A 21,340-nucleotide genomic window follows, 5' to 3' on the forward strand; every position below is an offset into this window, starting at 1 on the left:
AAAAAATATGGGTTGGCATATTAGAAAATTTTTTTCCCATAAATTACAAAAATGTTCAGAACACTATAGTAAAAGAACTTTGACAGGTAAGTCCAAATGGAGGATTTTTTGTAATCATAAAACAATTATAATTATAAAAAAACCACCAATATATCTAGAACTGTTCCAGAGATATAACTTTTTTTTTTCCAAAATTCACATCTTCAAAATTTTCATATCCAGAAAAGGTATGGTGGTGGTCTCTTCATATTCAGGAGTGAATTGGATATCTCTATGCAGACTACTGAATTTTTTAAAACGGGTTGTTACTTCATAATCTGTTCCATGGAATAGAATGAGGTTCTCATCCAAAACTTCTTATAGAATTGAACTTTGCTTGTGGTACTAATTTTCAGTTTCAATATTTTGTCCTCTATATGGATGATGAATATTTCAGATAGTAGGCCACTACAAGAGCTTCCCATAGCATGCCCTAAGGTGTTGCTTATAAATTTTATTGTTGAAATAAATAATTCTATTAGAGTACTAAATTAAATATATCTATAAACTTTATTATTTCCAGTTTGCTCACAGACTTCTCTCATTGGGTTCTTTCTTATTACCACAACTGTTTCACTTACAAGTATATTGCTATGTAAGTTTACATTTGGTATGATAGTCACTCACTAATACAATGATACAGATAAAAAAAAAAACTGAACAAACAGCAACAAACTACTTTCAACTCACAGCAACCCCACAGTGAAACATTTAAAAATGCTGTATCTTCATATAATATCTAACAAATTAACTCTGTTATTCGAAAACACGGATGAAAAAAAAAAAAAAAGCTTTAGCACCATCAACAACCTAAGGAGGCGGCTTATTCACAAGATGAAACCACCAGATACAGAATTTTGTGTATCCAGCATTTACAAAATCAGTTTCAGCCAATACAACAAATAATATATGGGTCAGAACTATTTACAAATACACAGACTGCTACAGACTAGAGAAATATAATTAGCAAGTAACAACACAAAATTACACAGACCATGATTTGAAAATCTAAGACTACCTTGAAATTTTGCAAAACCAAAAAAAGTAAAATAATGGACATAATGGAGAACATGGAAATTTTCCATTCAAAAGTGATATTCTTAATAAGATAACTGAATTCCAACAAAATTCTTAAACAGCCTTAAACCAATAGTGGTTAATAGATTTTAGATGTGTTCTGTGTAACAAACGACCACCATATTGTATCACAAACATATCGGTAAAGAAACAATTTTATGACAAGGATAGTTGCTACTCACCATGTAACAGAGATTTTCTCAGTGGGGGCGCAGGAGAGGTCTTTAACAAGTCCTGCGTGATTGAATTTGGAAGTGGGGGCAAAAGGCTAGTATTTCTGCAGGGCTAAGGCTTTTTGAGGAAAGGTTCACGACTGTTTCGGGCTTGTCTAGGCTCTGGATTCTGTGTGGTGGTAGGAGGAAGTTTTGGAGGATAGGCTAAATGTAGTATGTCTGCAAGACAGGGTTTGTCAGATATGAGGGGACATGGGGGAGGTTTAGAGGTTGTTTTAGAGCTGGTGGATAATGATCGTCCAAGGTGGGAGTAGGATGTGAGTAGAGTGGAGAGCTTTTTTGAGGTGGCGTGCATGTTGCTCTAGTTCCTGTAGGGTAAGAGTTTCAATGTGTGTTATAGGATTACATAGCGGGATAATTTTATGAATGGAGAGAAAGTATTGAAAGGAGGTTTGGGCTTGATTGATACGGTTATGCAGGACTGTGTTGGTGAGGGCTAAGGATTGGCAGAAGCTGAACAGATGGAGGTCAGTGTGGAAGGAAGGATGGCAGCCAGAAGATGGGTAATTTGATGGTAAGGCCATCTGGGCGGATTCCAGGAGCCAAGCAACAACACAGGAACAGTATGTAGGATTGGGTTCTGATTATGGATAAGAAACTTTTCTGTACTGATGCAAATAGAAGGAGCAAGGATCCATGGTGGTGGCAAAAACCAGAAAAAATATGCAAACAACAGAATTAGGACTGAAAAATTTGCAAAAAACACCCAAATATATAAGAAAAATCACAAAGTTGAAACAGATGAAAAAGGGGAAGCAATATGAAATCTGAGGGAGTACATAAATACTGAAAGACAAAAATCAAATTAAATTGGCATGAAGCCACAAAGAGATCTTTTTACTATGGGTAGCAGGTCTGTGGGTGAATAAGTGTGAAGAAAGGGGATGGCAGATGTGACCTGATTAAGTGAAATTAATAGGTGTAAACTGGAACAGAGAGAAGGATTGGGGGTTAGAGAGGGGTTGGTAGGATGAGATACAAGATCGTGTGGCACTGGAAAGGCGCGCGAAAATACAGGAGAGTGACGTGGGTAGAGTAATCAATTTGAAGGTGTTGGATTAATGATACCGGTGTGAATAATGTGGGACATAAGATGCAGCATCAACAATCAGTGTGGTCATGTAGCCATGTTTTGTGCGCAGCCGAGACAGCTGATACAGTGTGGCTCATAAGTAGAGTGTACAGTGTGGTTGGTAAGATGACAAGAGAAATACAGGAAAGAAGGATGGTCATCAAGCATAGTAAGACATTAAAAAATACTAACAAAGGGAAACAGCGCTGGGTGAGGACGGAAGAAAAGCATCAGGCAAAATGAAACAATGGAAGATCGAGGATGGACTGACAATATTATGAAAAGAATAGTTGCTACTCACCATGTGCCTGTCTGTGACTCAGCATCTACACTACAACAGAAAGACTGTTACACAAGGCCTTCTCACACACACACACACACACACACACACACACACACACACACACACACACACACACAGAGTCTCTGGTAGCTGAAGCCAGACTACGAACAGCAGCCATGATGAAAGAGGCAACCAGGTAGGGGTAAGGAAGAGGCAGGGGCAGGTTGGGGGAGGGATAGCAGGGTAAGGGTGGAGGACAGTAAAGTGGTGCTGTGGGAGCGTGCAGGGACGAGGTGGAGAGAGGGCAGGGCAGGGCGGCTAGGTGCAGTCGGGAGGTTAAACGGAGGGCAGGGGATAGCGGAAAAGGAAAGAAGTAAAAAGACTGGGTGTGTTAGTGGCATAGAGGGCTGTGTAGTGCTGGAATGGGAATAGGGAAGGGGCTGAACGGATAGGACAACGACTAACAAAGGTTGAGGTCAGGAGGGTGATAGGAAGCAGGGATAGTTCCCATCTGCACAATTCAAGAAAGCTGTTGTTGGTGGTAAGGATCCAGATGGCACAGGCAGTGAAGCAGTCATTTGAAACTTAACAACCCCTTAAGACCCACTTAACACTTACAGTGCGGTGCCTGTACACCATACGGGCGAGACCACCCTGACGTTGGCGACGGCGCCCAAATACCGTACGGGCGAGCCTTTTTATAGCGCGTTTGGCGGGTCTCCGAAGCAGTTTCGTCAACTAATGTGGAGGTAGTTCATTCTTCTACCGCAAGAGGCCAGCATTTATCGGCTATCTCATCGTGGGAGCGGTTGTGAGCACTGCTAAGACGAAGTTATCTGCAGTTCATTCATTCACAGTTGTTTACAATCGTGAAAATGGCGCGCATCGAGCTGACAGAGGCCGAGATCTTAGATATTCTTTATGGAGATGCAGGACCTGAAATTGACAATTCTGACAAAGAGGATTCGTACGCTCCAGGTGAAAGTACAAGTGATGATTCAGGTATGAATGTGTCTCAATTGTTTATAAAGTGAAGAGTTCATTACCGCATTTTGTATTGTGAGTAGTGTGTTACTTCACTTGAATTTAGTACCTCTTAGTACCAATCTTAGCATTATTTTTTTTCTATGCAGACAGTGGTACAGACCATTAGTCACAATCTGTGGTACCTGGTAGTGTGTGCCTCACTGAGCTCAAAGAGCAATATTGGTCGAAACTAGACGAACAGCCAGCACTGCCGGATTTCCAGGAAGTAGTCAGCGTAGCATCGCATTTTTCAGATGCCACTGAGGAGCTTCAATATTTTAGTTATTTCTTTGATGACGACATTATTTGGCTCATCAAAAGTGAAACGAATCGGTACGCTGGTAATGTTATTACGGCAATGAAACGCAAAGGTAGCCTGAAAATAAACTATTTGGCATAAGTGGTCTGCAGTAAAATTGCAAGAGATTTACTGGTTTTTCAGTGTTATTTTGCATGTGTGTGTCGTCAAATTGCCGAAAATCAGTGATTATTGGTCAACAGACCCGTTTTTGCAGACAGGATTTGCGAGTAAATTGTTGAGCCGCGATCGATTTTGCGCTATATTGTCGATGTTACACTTGAATGACAATGCTACATTCATTAGCAGAGGCAAAGAAATTCATGACCCACTTCACAAAGTGAGGCCCGTTTTCGATTTCTTTGTGAATAAAAGCAAAAGTTTTCATATATTCATCACTCTGACAATAAATAAGGCAATGTGTCCCTTTCGTGGTAGAACAGGCTTCAGAGTATACATGAAAAACAAACCCAATAAATATGGGATAAAATTGTATGTTCTCTGCGATTCATCAACTGGTTATATGCTAAACTATGATGTATATACAGGTTCTGCAGTGAATGTTGACAATAGTATCCAGGGCCTTGTAAAAAGGTTGTGTTCACAGTACTTTGGCAAAGGACATTGCATTTGTATGGATAGGTACTACCACCAGTCCATCTCTTTTGAACATGTGGGAAAATAAAACTCTTGGAGTGGAAACTGTAATGAAAAACAGGAAAGGATGTCGGGTAGTTTTTCAAAGGAAACGCCATCTCTTGGCAGTGAAGTGGAAGTCAAAACGAGATGTTTTTTGTCTTTCCACAAAGAATAAGTCTACCAACACTAGTATTCAAGTGAGGGCCAAAGGTGGAATAGCAGAAATTGTAAAGCCAGACATTATTGATTACAATAAGAATAAAGCTGGGGTTGATAGAGCAGCAGTTCTCCAGCTATTATCCGTTTGCCCGAAAAACTTTGAAGTGGTGGAAAAAGCTGTTTTTCCATTTGTTTATCATGTCAACTGTCAACAGTTTTATTTTATATAAAGAGAAGACTACAAAGAATGTATCCCTAGTAGACTTTATTCACAAAGTGGGGAAAAATTGGCTGAGAAGGGCGGAAATATTTTTCAGCAACAAGCCGCTTCATCCTCACAAACTGAGAGGACATTTGCAAGGCAATTTCGAGAGAAGGTCCCACCCACTGCAAACAAGGTGAATACTACTAGGTATTGCAAAGTATGTTCAGACAGGGGGAAGAAAGAGACTGGTAAGCACATCCGGAAGTAAAGTAGATGGTGGTGCAAGGACTGCGGCATTGGCCTTTGCCTCCCACAGTGTTTCCAGGATTTTCACACAAACACTAACTACATCTGAACTATTAAAATACTCTAGTTTACAGGTACCTGCAGTTATACATTCCGGTGATATTTTTTTTAAAATTTAGATGCGGTATAATGGCATTACTCAAGAGAGAGATCATGTAAAACTTAATTGTCCACGACATTTGTGTGTTTTCTTTTTTTAATTATAACAATCATTTGTATTTTATATTGTAAAATAAACTCTCATTCATGTGAAGCTCTTACTTTTTCCTTTTAAATAATGCAAGAACCATATTCCTATCATTTTTCTGTTCTTTGCAATCCAATTTCAAACATCCATTAAATAAGAAACTTCCTGGCAGATTAAAACTGTGTGCCCGACCGAGACTCGAACTCGGGACCTTTGCCTTTCGCGGGCAAGTGCTCTACCAACTGAGCTACCGAAGCACGACTCACGCCCGGTACTCACAGCTTTACTTCTGCCAGCACCTCGTCTCCTACCTTCCAAACTTTACAGAGCTTCTGTAAAGTTTGGAAGGTAGGAGACGAGGTGCTGGCAGAAGTAAAGCTGTGAGTACCGGGCGTGAGTCGTGCTTCGGTAGCTCAGTTGGTAGAGCACTTGCCCGCGAAAGGCAAAGGTCCCGAGTTCGAGTCTCGGTCGGGCACACAGTTTTAATCTGCCAGGAAGTTTCATATCAGCGCACACTCCGCTGCAGAGTGAAAATCTCATTCTGGATCCATTAAATAAGCCAGTTCACAGCCAAGTGTCTGGTGTAAAGAGAGCAGTGTTGAAAGTGTTAACACATACATTCTCCAAATTAATTCGGGATCACTCATGTAAATAAAAAAGGTCGTAATATGTAAAATATGCCTGAATAAATTTATACCAACAAAAATAATTACTACATTATATTTACCTTAAAGTGTAGAAGCTCTGTAAATGAAAGGAACATTTTCCTCAAAAGGAGCCTCTAGTAATTAATAAAAAAAGAAGCATTATTGTAATTACGTATTCGAGAAGTTATTCTCAAACAAAATAACAGACATGTACTACTATCGTAGTGTACTTCCTGTTCGGGAGCAGACATACGTTTATATATGCAATTTTAGTTTTTATATGTCAATTTTAATAGTTAAATTAGCAAAAAAATTATTCTAAACAATGCCAAGGATTGTTTGGGATTGTTTAGATTATATATATAGGGGTAGCCATATTGGCATAAGGAAGTCAGTCTGGTTTTGGTTTTTGAGCAGTCAGCATGTAGCTGCTGCTTTTGTATTGTAAGTATTGTTTGCCTTTGTAATGAAGCTTTGATTTTGTTTTGAAAGTATAATAAATATTGTAAAACATAATACAAGATTAATTTTAAAATTAATCTTTCCAAAGTTAAATGTTACAGTTACTGAAAACAGGACTTCAGCAGCGACAGATCGTCAGAAAGGATGAGTACACAAACCCCAATATAAATGTTTAACCTAAGAATAGTTATGTTTTACATTGAAACGAAGAACAACATGTTGTACAGCATGCTCAGCAACAGTGTGATCCAGTTGTTTTTTGGCAGCAGTTTGTTGGTCACAATTCATGTGGACAGACAGCTTGTTGGTTGTAATGCCCATGTAGAATGCAGCACGGTGGTTGCAGTTTAATTTGCCTATGTCTATATGAAACCTACCAATGACCAGCAATACCTCCACTTCAACAGCTGCAACCCATTCTATACAGCCTAGCCACCCATGGGTGTTGCATCTACAGTGACGAGCAGTCCCTCTCAAAATACACTGAGGGTCTCACCAAGGCCTTTACAGACTGTAATTACCTCCCTAACGTTGTTCAAAACAGATCTCCCATGCCTTATCTATCCAGTCACCCACCAACTCACAAAGTCTGACCATCCAGCCCCAGAGGAGCATTCCCCTAGTAAACCAGTAACACCCAGAACTGGAGCAATTGAATTACATTCTCTGCCAGGATTTCAACTACCTCTCGTTGTGCCCTGAAATGAGAAATGCCCCCCCCCCTTCTTTTCACAGTGATACTCCGCCACCCACTGAACCTACAGAATACCCACGTCCATCCCTACACAATTCTTGTTCCCAACCCCTTGCCTCATGGCTCGTATCCCTGTAATAGATCTAGATGCAAGACCTAACCCATACCTCCTCCCACTATCACCTACTCCAGTCTGGTCACAAACATGACCTATCGCACCAAAGGCAGGACTACCTGTGAAACCATTCATCTGATCTATATGTTAAGCTGCTACCAGTATGCTGCATTCTACATGGGCATGACAACCAACAAGCTGTCTGTCCACATGAATGGCCACAAACAAACTGGATCCCCTCTCCGTCTAACCTGCACTTAACTGCCCTACCCTCTCTCCACCTCATCCCTGCACGCTCCCACAGCAGCACTTCACTCTCCCCCCACCCTTATCCGGATGTCTCTCACATCATGTGCTGCTGCTCATAGTCTGGCTCCAGCTGCCAGACTGGTCTCTCACACTCACGTGCCTGTGCGCACCCACGCCCACACACACACACACACACACACACACACACACACACACACACACACCCGTGTGTGTGTGTGTGTGTGTGTGTGTGTGTGTGTGTGTGTGTGTGTGTGTGTGTGTGTGTGTTGTCAAAGGCTTTATAGGCCAAAAGCTTATTGTGTGACAGTGTTTTCGTAGTACCTACCTGCAACTCAGCATCTCCGCTATATGATGAGTAGCAACTAACCTTTTCATAATACAGGGTGATTCAAAAAGAATACCACAATTTTAGGAATTTAAAACTCTGCAACGACAAAAGGCAGAGCTAAGCACTATCTGTCGGCGAATTAAGGGAGCTATAAAGTTTCATTTAGTTGTACATTTGTTCGCTTGAGGCGCTGTTGACTAGGCGTCAGCGTCAGTTGATGCTAAGATGGGGACCGCTCAACAGAAAGCTTTTTGTGTTATTGAGTACGGCAGAAGTGAATCGACGACAGTTGTTCAGCGTGCATTTCGAACGAAGTATGGTGTTAAACCTCCTGATAGGTGGTGTATTAAATGTTGGTATACACAGTTTACAGAGAATGGGTGTTTGTGCAAAGGGAAAAGTTCTGGACGGCCGAGAACAAGTGATGAAAATGTAGTACGCATCCAGCAAGCATTTGTTTGCAGCCCAGGAAAATCGACTCGCAGAGCTAGCAGAGAGCTGCAAATTCCACAATCAACTGTATGGAGAGTCCTACGAAAAAGGTTAGTTATGAAACCTGAACGTCAACTACCCGAGGCGATGGATCGGCCGCCAGGCAGCCCGTGACAGAGCACTTCATCACTGGCCTCCGAGAAGCCCTGATCTTACCCCCTGCGATTTTTTCTTATGGGGGTATGTTAAGGATATGGTGTTTCGGCCACCTCGCCCAGCCACCATTGATGATTTGAAACGAGAAATAACAGCAGCTATCCAAACTGTTACGCCTGATATGCTACAGAGAGTGTGGAACGAGTTGGAGTATCGGGTTGATATTGCTCGAGTGTCTGGAGGGGGCCATATTGAACATCTCTGAACTTGTTTTTGAGTGAAAAAAAACCTTTTTAAATACTCTTTGTAATGATGTATAACAGAAGGTTATATTATGTTTCTTTCATTAAACACACATTTTTAAAGTTGTGGTATTCTTTTTGAATCACCCTGTATTGTTAAGTCCATCTTGGATTTTCCATTGTTTGATTTTTGTTTGCAAAGGAACAATAGTTTATAATCATCCACAGGATGCAATGCTTACATATTATACTTAAGTTGTATAATATACTTAAGTTGTGTGGACAGTATGTCTGCACAGAAGTAACCAGTATTGGTTAGTTCTGTGCATACATACTGTTCACACTAGATTAGTTTGTTACAATTTCAAGCCTCCAATTTTCCAGTAATTACATAGACATATCACATTTACATCAGATACATTTCTGATTTACAAACGCACAGATGTATAATGCTGCATCGACGATGTGTATATTTCCTATACAGACAGCTCAAGCATTTTGTTTTTAATGAATGAAGTGAGCACATACAAAGACTTCGAATATGAAATAGTTCCCACAGTGGCTATTACTGCATTCAGTACACATTCTGTTTTAAATTTGACAACCATATGTACTCGCTTTCAGAACTGCAATGTCTACTGTTAAACAATCTAATGATTACAAGGTCATGGCACTTAAGTACAAATTTAAGGCTGTTCTCTGCAAAAATAATTTTTATTGGTCGGTGAGCCAAACAAACTTGTTACTTTTTATTCGCAGCACTTTAAAATTGACTGTAATGCTGAAATTGGCCAATTGCGCGAATTTCAATTAAGTAGATATGTGTAAGTGACAGCTGAGATGGAAACTTCTCAATGGCCTCCACTAAATGTAACTACTTAGACAAAAATACATGTGCACCTCTATCTTATGGTAATTAGCATCTCACGCAGTAAATACTGTAGATAGTGTTTTGTATCTACTTCATACCTTAAAATGACCCATTTCAAATGAGGACTGGCTTCGAACTGGTATAAACCTGTCACCCCCACTCGGAGTTTTTGCGCCTGGTGTTTTGGACCCTATAAAGACCAAATTAAAAATGAAGATAACAATTGACCTATTATCAAACCAGACATTATTCATTCAACAGTATTATGAAAAGGATATAATGTTGCTCACTGTAAAGATGGCAGGAGTTGCAGACCACGTGAAACAGATGGGAGAGAAGGTGATACCTCCATGACCTGAACTCAGGGCCAAGACACCCTATCCTCATTTCTTCACATCGCCACCTTATCTCTCCCATTCACCTCACCTGGTCCTCTTCAGCCCAGCATGCCACCTTCCTGGATGTTTATCGCCTCACCTCTGGTGGCTGAATCCACATTAAACATACCAACCATCAACACTACCTGTATTTTGGTAGCTGCCATCCCTTTTCCACCCAAAAAATTCCCTCCCATACTGCCTGGCCATCTGGGAATTGCATACCACCAGTGACAACTCCCTTGCCCAGTAGATGAAGGTCTTGAAAAAGCCTTCAAAGATAGGCACTGTCCTGCAGACTTACTTCATGAACAGGTTTCCTATGTCATATTCCCACACCCCCAATCCTTCAACCCCCCCCACCCCCACCCCCCCACCCCAAGAATCGCTACAAAGGAGGTCCCCTTCCCATCAAGCAATTATCACTCTGGACTGGACAAATTGAATCACATCCTTCATCACAGCTCCGATTATCTATCATCGTGCTCTGAAGTGAGAGATATCTTACATTAGATCCTTCCCACCCCTCCTAACATGGTGTTCTGTCACCAACCCAACCTCTACATCTTTATAGCTTCCTATGCCACTCCCAGCCCCCAACCAGATACAAGACCCAACCAGCCCTTCCACAGTCCTTTCACAAGTTTGTCCTACCTCATCAAACACAGCACCACCACTGCACACAGTCATGTCAATCATTGGGCAGTTCTTTTATAATGGTGTGACTACCAACCAGTTATCGAGCAGGATGAAAGGTCATCACCAAACTGTGGCCCAGACCACAGTGGACCACCCTGTGGCACATCATGCAGCTGAAAGTAGCATGCTTTATTTTAATGGCTGCTTCACAACTCAGCTCATGTGGATTCTTCCCCCAACCATCAGCTTTTCTGAACTGTGCAGATAGAATTTATTTTTCAACCACATTTTCCAGCCTCAACCTACAGTAATCTACTGTGCTCACACCCTCCATCCAACAGTTTCCGTCCCTTCTGTCCCATCAACTACTCCCAATTCGCATCCCCTCACCCTCATTGTGCACCACTCTCTAGCAACACACCCACCAGTCTTTTCCTCTTCTCTGCACCTCTCCTTTTCCACTAACCATTCCCTCCCCTCCATCCTCCCACAGCCTCCCGAAGCTGCACCTGGTAACCTTGTCCTCCCACCATATAGACTCAGCAGTGCTGACTTCTCTCCCCACACTCTTGCAGTGCTATTCCCCCCCCCCTCCCCCTTTCCCCACTGCATTCCGGACTGTTGCTCGCATTTGACATGACACGGATCCATTCTGGCCAAAGTGGCCAGAGATGGCAGTCATGTGCACGAAGTGTGCTTGCTTTTCTGAATCTGTGCATTGTTTGAAAGTTCAACATGTAGGCCTAAATCTTTTTTTCGTGCCTGCCTGCAACTCAACACATCATCTTGACAGTAAGTAGCAATTTACCTGTTTCATAATACTGTTCATATACCAACCTGGACTTTATACCATTCATTCACAATTGCATTAACAATTTGGACTGTAACATCTACATGGAAAATGTCAATCACAGTTTAATGTTTTAGGAAAATTCTGGTGCAATGTTAATACTTTTAGGTTAATGAATACCACTCAGCAGAAAGCACTGAGCTGTCTATAATTAGATACAGACAGCTGGAGTAATCCTCTCTCTCTCTCACACACACACACACACACACACACACACACACACACCGCCCCTACATGGTGACGGCTGGATGAACAGTGCCAGTGCTGTATTTCAGCAGGTCACCTCATTGTAGTGGGATTGGTAGTGGTAGGTGGCGTGGATAGAAGGAGAGGGAGACAGATTAGAGGGACTGGGAGTGGGTTGCTAGCAGATAGGAGAGAAGCAGAGGATTTGTCACCTAGGAATGCAGGGGAAGAAGGGTGACAGGTATATGGGTTAGGCATGTGAAGGATTGTTGTAGGAGCAGCGTATACGGAAGGTGAGTTGGGAGGGGCTGACAGGACAGGAGAAGGGAAACTGTTCGGTGGAGAGTGCGGGGATGTGTTTTATGAGATTGAGGCCCTCAGCTGTTGCCTGTTCACATCTCCACAATGGCAAGTTACATATTCAGCTTTTCCTGGGTTTTCCTACCAGCATATTTCTTAAATTTCATATACGTTTTCCAATTTAAGAAGTTTCATGTCGCATTTTTAACTGTAAGAGTTAATTCAGGCAGTCTGTAGAACAATGTTCATTTCTCCCGAACAGCGTGCTATGCTGCTCATCAAGGCATCAGTATCCACAGGTGACCTCAGGAGGGTAGCAAGTTTCATATCTATGTTTCTATCTACTTTATATCTAAAAACAAAGATGATGAGACTTACCAAACAAAAGCGCTGGCAGGTCGATAGACACACAAACAAACACAAACATACACACAAAATTCAAGCTTTCGCAACAAACGGTTGCTTCGTCAGGAACATCCTTACGTCTTTCCCTCTCCTTCCCTCTTTCCTGACGAAGCAACCGTTTGTTGCGAAAGCTTGAATTTTGTGTGTATGTTTGTGTGTCTATCGACCTGCCAGTGCTTTTGTTTGGTAAGTCTCATCTTTGTTTTTAGATATATTTTTCCCACGTGGAATGTTTCCCTCTATTATATTTCTATCTACTTTTCTATTTTGCTTCTTCAGCTGCTATTACGGGCAGGATGTGTGCATGCTGCACGCAGACAAAGGAACTAACCGTAGTCACCAAACATATGAATGCATTTTTGGCTATGATCAAGAACATTCAGGCTACTGCCTCGTGGTGCAGAACTGGTGAAGAATCTGTCATGTGCATGGGACACATCAGGTGCCACTTTTTTGGCCAATGGGCTCTGCTACCAAGGCACTTTTTACTGTATCCTAACTGTAGGATGAATATCAGGTAGTACAGCGTTTGCATGGCTCGAGGCGAAGGGGCAAAGTGGAAGCTGATCAGCTGACCTCACCTATTCACCCTATGGGTGAGCAGATATGGCTGTTCCTTCAGAAGAGTCTGAGCAGGTTAATGTGGTCACAATTTGCTACTTATCAGGAGCTCCAATGTTACGCACATTATGGAGCCCCTTGGGAAGACAACATTCAAGATATGGAGAAAAAGCCAATGTGCACTCTGTATATCTGCCACAGTGCTTCTTCCGAGATGTTGTGGCAGCCTTGCCTGTGGCTATCGAACATGCAAGTGCAGTTGTCTGCAAGTTGTGGCTCACACTGGCACCGACACCTGTCGCATCGTTTCTGAGAGCATCCTTAGTTCATACAGCCATCAGACAGAGGTGGCGATAGTGGTGGTGGTTTCATGCACATGGTGCAACCAGAGTTCACAATTTGTAGCTTTGTTCAAACAACTGATGGGGGTCCTTTGGTTTGGCCAAGGGGAACGTCTCAAATGGAGGCTTCATCAGTAGTCACGGTCTTGGCTGCAGATTCCTGGATCTGCATTATTGAGTGGAGATTTGAAGGACGTCCCCTGATAGACCAGAGGTGCACTACACAAAGGAAGCAACTACCCAGGTAGCAGAGTACTGGCGGTTTCTTAGGCTAGGCAGTAATTTGAAGTATTCTGATGAACAGTTCCCAGTCTATACACATGAAGGGAAGTCAGGTTACGTCCAGAGTAAAGACATTTTAACTGTCAAAATTTTACCAGTAAACACAACAAACATCCCGAATTTACTGCCCTCCAGGAAAGTTCTCACTCTCATTATACTTGGGACAGAGCTGTCTGGAAGACAAGGTAGATAGCTCTGAAATGTGGCAACCCTGACAAGTTTCCCCAAGTGAAATTCCCTGATATTTCCCCAATTTCCAGACAAGCTTTAGCATTTTTCCCCTGACAAATTTTGAGATCTCATGGGTAAGTAAAGACGTAAGTTTACAAAAGAATGTAATGACTTCTATTTCTTCCCCCTGTGTATAGTGTGTGTGTGTGTTTCATTAATACTATTTATTTCAATAAAATAAAACACATCTGGTGACAAAAATACAAAGCCCTTGGAGTTGCAAGACAGATTTAAAATACAAAATTGTTAAGGCTTTCGTGGCCACTTGTTGACAAACTGCCTATTGGCTTCTGTCTCGGGTTCTTCGGCCGACATTCATCTAATGATTTTTCTGACGTTTCGCCAGCACGAGTGGCTGGCATTGTCAAAGCTTCACCCTCCATTGCCGGTGGTGAACTGGCAATGGAGGGTGAAGCTTTGACAATGCCAGCCACTCGTGCTGGCGAAACGTCAGAAAAATCATTAGATGAACGTCGGCCGAAGAACCCGAGACAGAAGCCAATAGGCAGTTTGTCAGATTTAAAATACCTTCACTGATTTCAGAAATAACCTCAGGAAAAAGTAGGCCTCTTGAAAGAAGTGTATAAAACACGGAAAAGTTGTGTAAACCAACACTAAGTGACCACCAGTAAAATGTTGGTTCTACTATGGTCATTATTGTCTGTTATTACCCACTTTGTTATGTCTATTATTTTAGAAGTATTGTGTGATTTTTCTTTCAAGAAATATATGAGTACACAGCGTACAAACTGCCAGTTACTGCCACAGTTTTCTTTTCCTTATCATTCATACTTTCTAATATACAAACTAGTTTCAAAGTGCCAAAATGTACTAGAATAAATAAAATGTCAATAAAATGCCACACTGTACAATGTACTTGCAGTGAGACAGTCACAATTCCTGAACTCCATTGCCCATGGCCTGTCGCCTGCCAAGGGGCAGGTCTGTCCTGAGTCTGTGGATAAACCACTCAAATCCACTACATTATGCCACACACAAAGAGATCCAGCCCGCAGACACAATGGTGACTAGATTTGACGGGTATGATCTGCAAAAAATGGTTCAAATGGCTCTGAGCACTATGGGACTTACCATCAGAGGTTATCAGTCCCCTATACTGAGAACTACTTAAACCTAACTAACCTAAGGACATCACACACACCCATGCCTGAGGCAGGATTCGAACCTGCGACTGTAGCAGCAGGGCCTGCACATTAGTGGGAAACAATGAGCTTCAGATTGGCAGACCCAATCCCTTGGAGATACCCGCACAAATGGCCTTTGGTTTTGACCCATTGTGGAAATCTGCTAGTGTGGCCAGCTATTCAAGTGTCAGACACCATGCTGATGAAATGAAACCATGGTGATCAGTCCATGCAACAGAACTTGCGCAAATACTCGGAATCAATACTAAGAAGAATAGGTAGCATCCCATTGTAAAGATGATCGCTGAGCTACAGACAGACATGTAGAAAAGACAATCACCCAAACATAAATAAATTTTCAGCCACAGCCTTTGTCAGAAAACAAGAACACACACATGTTCACACAATCACTCAGACAACTCATGCACACATTACCGCTGTCTCCGGCCAGTGCCTCAACAATATCTGAGAATCAGATCCAAACCAAACCACTGCTCACACCTCCCTGCCTCTCATTGGTAGCTGACAGGCTAGTGGCAAGAAGTGGTGACAGCACTGACAGCAAGGTGAGGGGAGTGGCAGGAAGGGGAAAAGCAGTACAAATGAGGGATTAGGGAAGCAGAGCATGTTCTCAGCTGTGACCAGCCAGCAACGATGCACGACATATCAGTAAACAAACCATTTCATCTACTGAGACAAAACGAGATTTTTCCTGCAGTTTTTTGTTTCCTCAAATTTCCCCGATTTCCTCGACATGTCTGAAATTCCCTGATTTCCACAACTTGAGGCAACCCTGAATATATAGCAGAATGACATATTAGATACCATAGGATGGGGGTGTTGTCCCTACTGATGTCTAAATTGAGCACGATAGTGAAGCTAGGTGGCCGTGTATAACAGGTCTAAGTAAAACCAAGTTAACTGTTGAGACATTTACCAGCCGTTCGATTCTGCTGTGACAGTTCTATCATCATTCAAAGAAAGTCTATGGTCAATAATGCAAGAATATCCAGAGCATGCAAAACTAGTTGGAAGTGCAAAGGTCCCGAGTTCGAGTTTCGGTCCGGCACACAGTTTTAATGTGTCAGGAAGTTTCATAACAGTGCACACTCTGCTTCAGAGTGGAAATCTCATTCTGGCAGTCATTTATTGACTATTCTGGCATGGCAATAGAAGACAGCAAAGTGAAAGCCAAAGTTTATAAAGCCATTCACACAGGAGAATCATACAAACACATTGTTGTCTAACCATCACAGAGCCTGGATAGGTAACATAGTGACGAGCATTCCTGGCACAGAGAAATAACTGAAAGTGTTGAAATCAAATAAGTCACCAGGTCCGTATGGAATCCCAATTCAGTTTTAGAAGGAGTACTCTAAAGACACTGGCCCCTCACTTAGCTTGCATTTATCACGGAGGTCTCACTCAACAGAAAGCCCCAAACAGCTCTAAAAATGCACAGGTGACTCCTTTATATAAGAAGGGTAAAAGAATGAATCCACAAAGTTACATACTAATATCCTTAACATCAGTTTGCTGCTGGATTCTTGAACATATTGTCAGTCTGAATACAATAAATTTCCAAAAGACCAAAAAACATGTTCACAAATTAGCACAGTTTTAGAAAGCACTGCTCATGCAAAACTCTGCTTTTCCCCTTTCCTCAGCTTTCTATTCTAAACAAGGGATGAAGAGCAACAGGCTGATTCCATATTTCTATAGGGTGTATCACAATGTTTTGACAATTTCAAACTCTAACAACACACACAAACTAACAGGAAACACAGCCAAATATTTTACACACGGTAAAACATTTGTTCAATTTTACTTATGAAATACTATCAGACAAATGACAATACTCTATGCATTTCACCCAGTTTTTGAACACGTTTCCTAACTGCCAGAGGAATTCTGGAAATTTCATCATGAATTTGATCTTTTTATCTTTGCAAAGTTCTCAGCCAATCAGAGTACACTCTTGTCTTAAAATAACCATGTAGGTAAAAATCTGACTTGGTTAAATCAGGTGAGTGAGGCAGCCATTCAACACAAATGCACTTTGAAATTGTGCCGTTACCAAACTGCTTCATGGAGAACTTGTCAGGGCTTTGAAGTGTGCCATGTCGTGCTGTCTTTTTGGAACTAAGACAGTGAAGCATAGGGATTAGGAACACCTGCAACATCTCCGTACACCATGCAGTGCTTATAGTTCTTTTGAAGGTGATACCCCACAATGCCACACCTGCCCTTACTTTTTCTCACTCATCGTGTAACAGCTTCTCTTCAGTGGCCTCCTGATACTCAGAAGTTCAGTAGCAATAATTTTTTTTATTCACTCCACTGGTTAAATGGAAGTGTGCCTCATCTGTCATCAAAATTTGATAAGGATCAATTTCTTTCTCCTTCATTTTCTCAAGTCTCTGCTCGGTGAATCTTTCTTTTTTGGATAATCTCTAGGGTCTAACTCTTGTGTCACAACTAATTTGTACAAATGATAATGCAATCACACCAGATTATGTGATGAGGACGCAGGCGAAATGTTCATCAGTTGGGCATTTTTTTTAAACAAACGAGGGATTGCCTGTAAACTGCTATGCTCACTTTCATTGTTCTCGGGAGATTGGACGGTTTTCCTTAGGGCCGGCTGAGTTTCCATTCAACGTAATGGCAGTTGCACGGAAGTTTCTTATTCAATTCCATACTGTTCCATAAGCAGGAATTTATTTTTACAACTGAACCTTGAAACGCATACAGAATACATGTTACACATGCACGAAAGATTCACCGTACCAAAAATAGCACTCCACCATAAACACACAATGAGATTTTAACTCGGCAGCGGAATGTGCGCTGATATTAAACTTCCTGGCAGATTAAAACTGTGTGCCGGACCGAGACTCGAACTCAGGACCTTTGCCTTTCGAGGGCCAGTGCTCTACCAATGAGTTCGAGTCTCTGTCCGGTACACAGTTTTAATCTGCCAGGAAGTTTCATGAACACACTATTTTTATTCAACCTGTATGACCTGATTACTGACCAGTATAGCGAATAAAACTTTACATTCCGCACTACTAACAGATGGTGCCGTCACTATCTTGTATTTAGCATGTGTTATTCAAATCTAAAAGAGTCAAAACATTGTACAACATCCTGCAGATTTCCAAAAAGCATTTGACATGGGGGACACTACACTTAACAGAGATACAAGCATTTGGAATAGGTTCCCAGATCTAGAATGGGGTGTATGAGGATAAATCATCACAGCACCCCCAAGAATAAGCTACAAAAATGTGTCCCCTAAGTCACCCAGTAGCATCCTGGACTGGAACCACTGAACATCTCACCACACCCCGAAATGAGACATATTCGACTCAAGATCTTTCCCATGCCTCCTAAAGTGGTGTTCTGTCACCCACTCACAAAACATTCTAGTGAATCCCTATGCTACTCCCATTTCCAACCACTTGCCACAGGGTTCATACCCTGCCCAATCCACCCACCCAGTACCTCCTACCCCAGTCCTGTCGCAGGACTACCCTCCTGTCAGAGGCCAGGCCACCTGTGAAAGCATCCAAGTGAAAGCATGCAGCTCTGCTGCAAACTGCATAGCTTTTTTATGCCACTATGTAAACCATCCAGCTGTCCATCAGGATGAATGACCATCGCCAAACTGAGCAGAGTTGACCACCCTCTGTCACCACATGTAGCTGAGCATAATGTGTTCAATTTCAAGGGCTGCTTCACAACCGAAGCCATTTGGATCCTTCTCTCCACCACCAGTTTCTCTGAACTAGACAGAGGGATTATCCTTACAACACATCCTCCATTCCCATAATTGTCCTGACCTCACTCTCACATAATCCACTGCCCCTGTAACCTCACCCAAAAGCTTCCCCTTCCTCTGTCCTGTCACCTCCACCCACTTCACTTCTTCGCATTACCTACAGTGTGTGCCACTTCCCACAGACTCTTACAATAGTGCATCACATGAGGCCTGTATACCTGCCACCCTTCTGTCCTGCATTCCTAGCCACCAAAATCTGCTGCCTCCCTCCAAGCTGCCACCCACCCACCCACCCAGCTACCCCCACAATCCCTCTCCCTGCCTCCCTCTCCTTCCAGCCACCCGACAACTCCCCACAAAAGCCAGCCCACCTGCCAAAATGCAGCAGTGGCACTGCTAGTCCAGCTGGCACCATTTAGGGGCAAAGGGGTACACTCACTCACACTCTTGAGAGTTAGTGAGTGCTCATCAAAGAATTACTCCAAAAACCAACGAATTCTCTCTCTTTGTAAGTGTCTATTGACAAGTCAATGCTTCTGCTTTTCGGTGAGTGGCCTCCATTAAGACAAAAGTATTTACAATACAGTTTAATTTTAGCTCAAAAACGTGAAGTAAAATGTCATTAATAAGGAAGTAGTAATAATTAACATAACCAATGACTAATCACAAAAAGTTAATACATTTATTGTTTAAAGCCAATGAAATATATTTATCCAGTGATTCTGGAGTGGATAAAGTACGATCTTATGCTACAGGAAAAACAGTTCTGTGTCATGAAGGCATGAAGCATAAGCACTGTGAGAGTGGCAGATTCACATATTTCCTTAACATTCGTGTGTTAATAACAATATGTTTACTAGTTACTTCATTTTAATTCAAATTTGCACAATGCAACTGGCTTTAACCCGGCAACTGTAGTTTAACTCAGTTCGATCTGCAAAATAATTCTGACAATCAAAATGCTCTTATTTTGTGGCAATTTAATCAGATTTTCCAAGTTCAGCTTGATCTGCTTTTCAGTGAGTGGCCTCCATTAATACAAAAGTATTTACAATCACAGTCATTTCCCATATATATATATATATATATATATATATATATATATATATATATATATATATATATATATATATATACCTAAAAACAAAGATGATGTGACTTACCAAATGAAAGTGCTGGCAGGTCGACAGACACACAAACGAACACAAACAAACACACAAAATTCAAGCTTTCGCAACAAACTGTTGCCTCATCAGGAAAGAGGGAAGGAGAGGGAAAGACGAAAGGATGTGGGTTTTAAGGGAGAGGGTAAGGAGTCATTCCAGTCCCGGGAGCGGAAAGACTTACCTTAGGGGGGAAAAAAGGACGGGTATACACTCGCACACACACACATATCCATCCACACATATACAGACACAAGCAGACATATTTAAAGACAAAGAGTTTGGGCAGAGATGTCAGTCGAGGCAGAAGTGCAGAGGCAAAGATGTTGATGAATGACAGGTGAGGTATGAGTGGCGGAAATTTGAAATTAGCGGAGATTGAGGCCTGGTGGATAACAATATGTCCACATCATCTTTGTTTTTAGGTATATTTTTCCTTCGTGGAACGTTTCCTTCTATTATAACTATATATATATATATATATATAAAAAGAAAGATGATGAGACTTACCAAACAAAAGCGCTGGCAGGTCGATAGACACACAAACAAACATACACACAAAATCCTAGCTTTCGCAACCAACGGTTGCCTCGTCAGGAAAGAGGGAAGGAGAAGGAAAGACAAAAGGATATGGGTTTTAAGGGAGAGGGTAAGGAGTCATTCCAATCCCGGGAGCGGAAAGACTTACCTTAGGGGGAAAAAAGGACAGGTATACACTCGCACACACACACATATCCATCCACACATACACAGACACAAGCAGACATTTGTAAAGGCATATATATATATATATATATATATATATATATATATATATATACAAAGATTATGTGACCTACCAAATGAAAGTGCTGGCAGGTCGATAGACACACAAACAAACACAAACATACACCTGGTCCTACTCCAAATCCCATGCCACTTTCCTTGATGTTGACCTTCACCTGTCCAATGGCCAGCTTCACACGTCCGTCCACAACAAAACCCACCAACAAGCAACAGTACCTCCATTACAACAGCTGCCACCCATTCCACATCAAACGGTCCCTTCCCTACAGCCTAGGTCTTCGTGGCAAACAAATCTGCTCCAGTCCGGAATCCCTGAAGCATTACACCAACAACCTGACAACAGCTTTCGCATCCCGCAACTACCCTCCCGACCTGGTACAGAAGCAAATAACCAGAGCCACTTCCTCATCCTCTCAAACCCAGAACCTCCCACAGAAGAACCACAAAAGTGCCCCACTTTTGACAGGATACTTTCCGGGACTGGATCAGATTCTGAATGTGACTCTCCAGCAGGGATACGACTTCCTCAAATCCTGCCCTGAAATGAGA

At 42.0% G+C, this 21,340-nt stretch overlaps 1 protein-coding gene across 6 annotated transcripts in view; it reads right to left on the reverse strand.

The window, feature by feature from the left end:
• The window catches only part of LOC126161644 (cell division cycle protein 20 homolog), a 93,377-nt gene that overhangs the window by 33,505 nt on the left and 38,532 nt on the right, over nt 1-21,340 (reverse strand). For all 6 annotated transcript variants that reach the window (XM_049917619.1, XM_049917620.1, XM_049917622.1 and 3 more), the window contains exon 4: nt 9,840-9,931. In XM_049917619.1, coding sequence (XP_049773576.1) covers nt 9,840-9,931 — 92 coding nt within the window. The remainder of the gene's footprint in view (nt 1-9,839; nt 9,932-21,340) is intronic.

Source organism: Schistocerca cancellata, chromosome 2 (genome assembly GCF_023864275.1).
Source record: "Schistocerca cancellata isolate TAMUIC-IGC-003103 chromosome 2, iqSchCanc2.1, whole genome shotgun sequence".
NCBI classification, from domain to species: domain Eukaryota; kingdom Metazoa; phylum Arthropoda; class Insecta; order Orthoptera; family Acrididae; genus Schistocerca; species Schistocerca cancellata.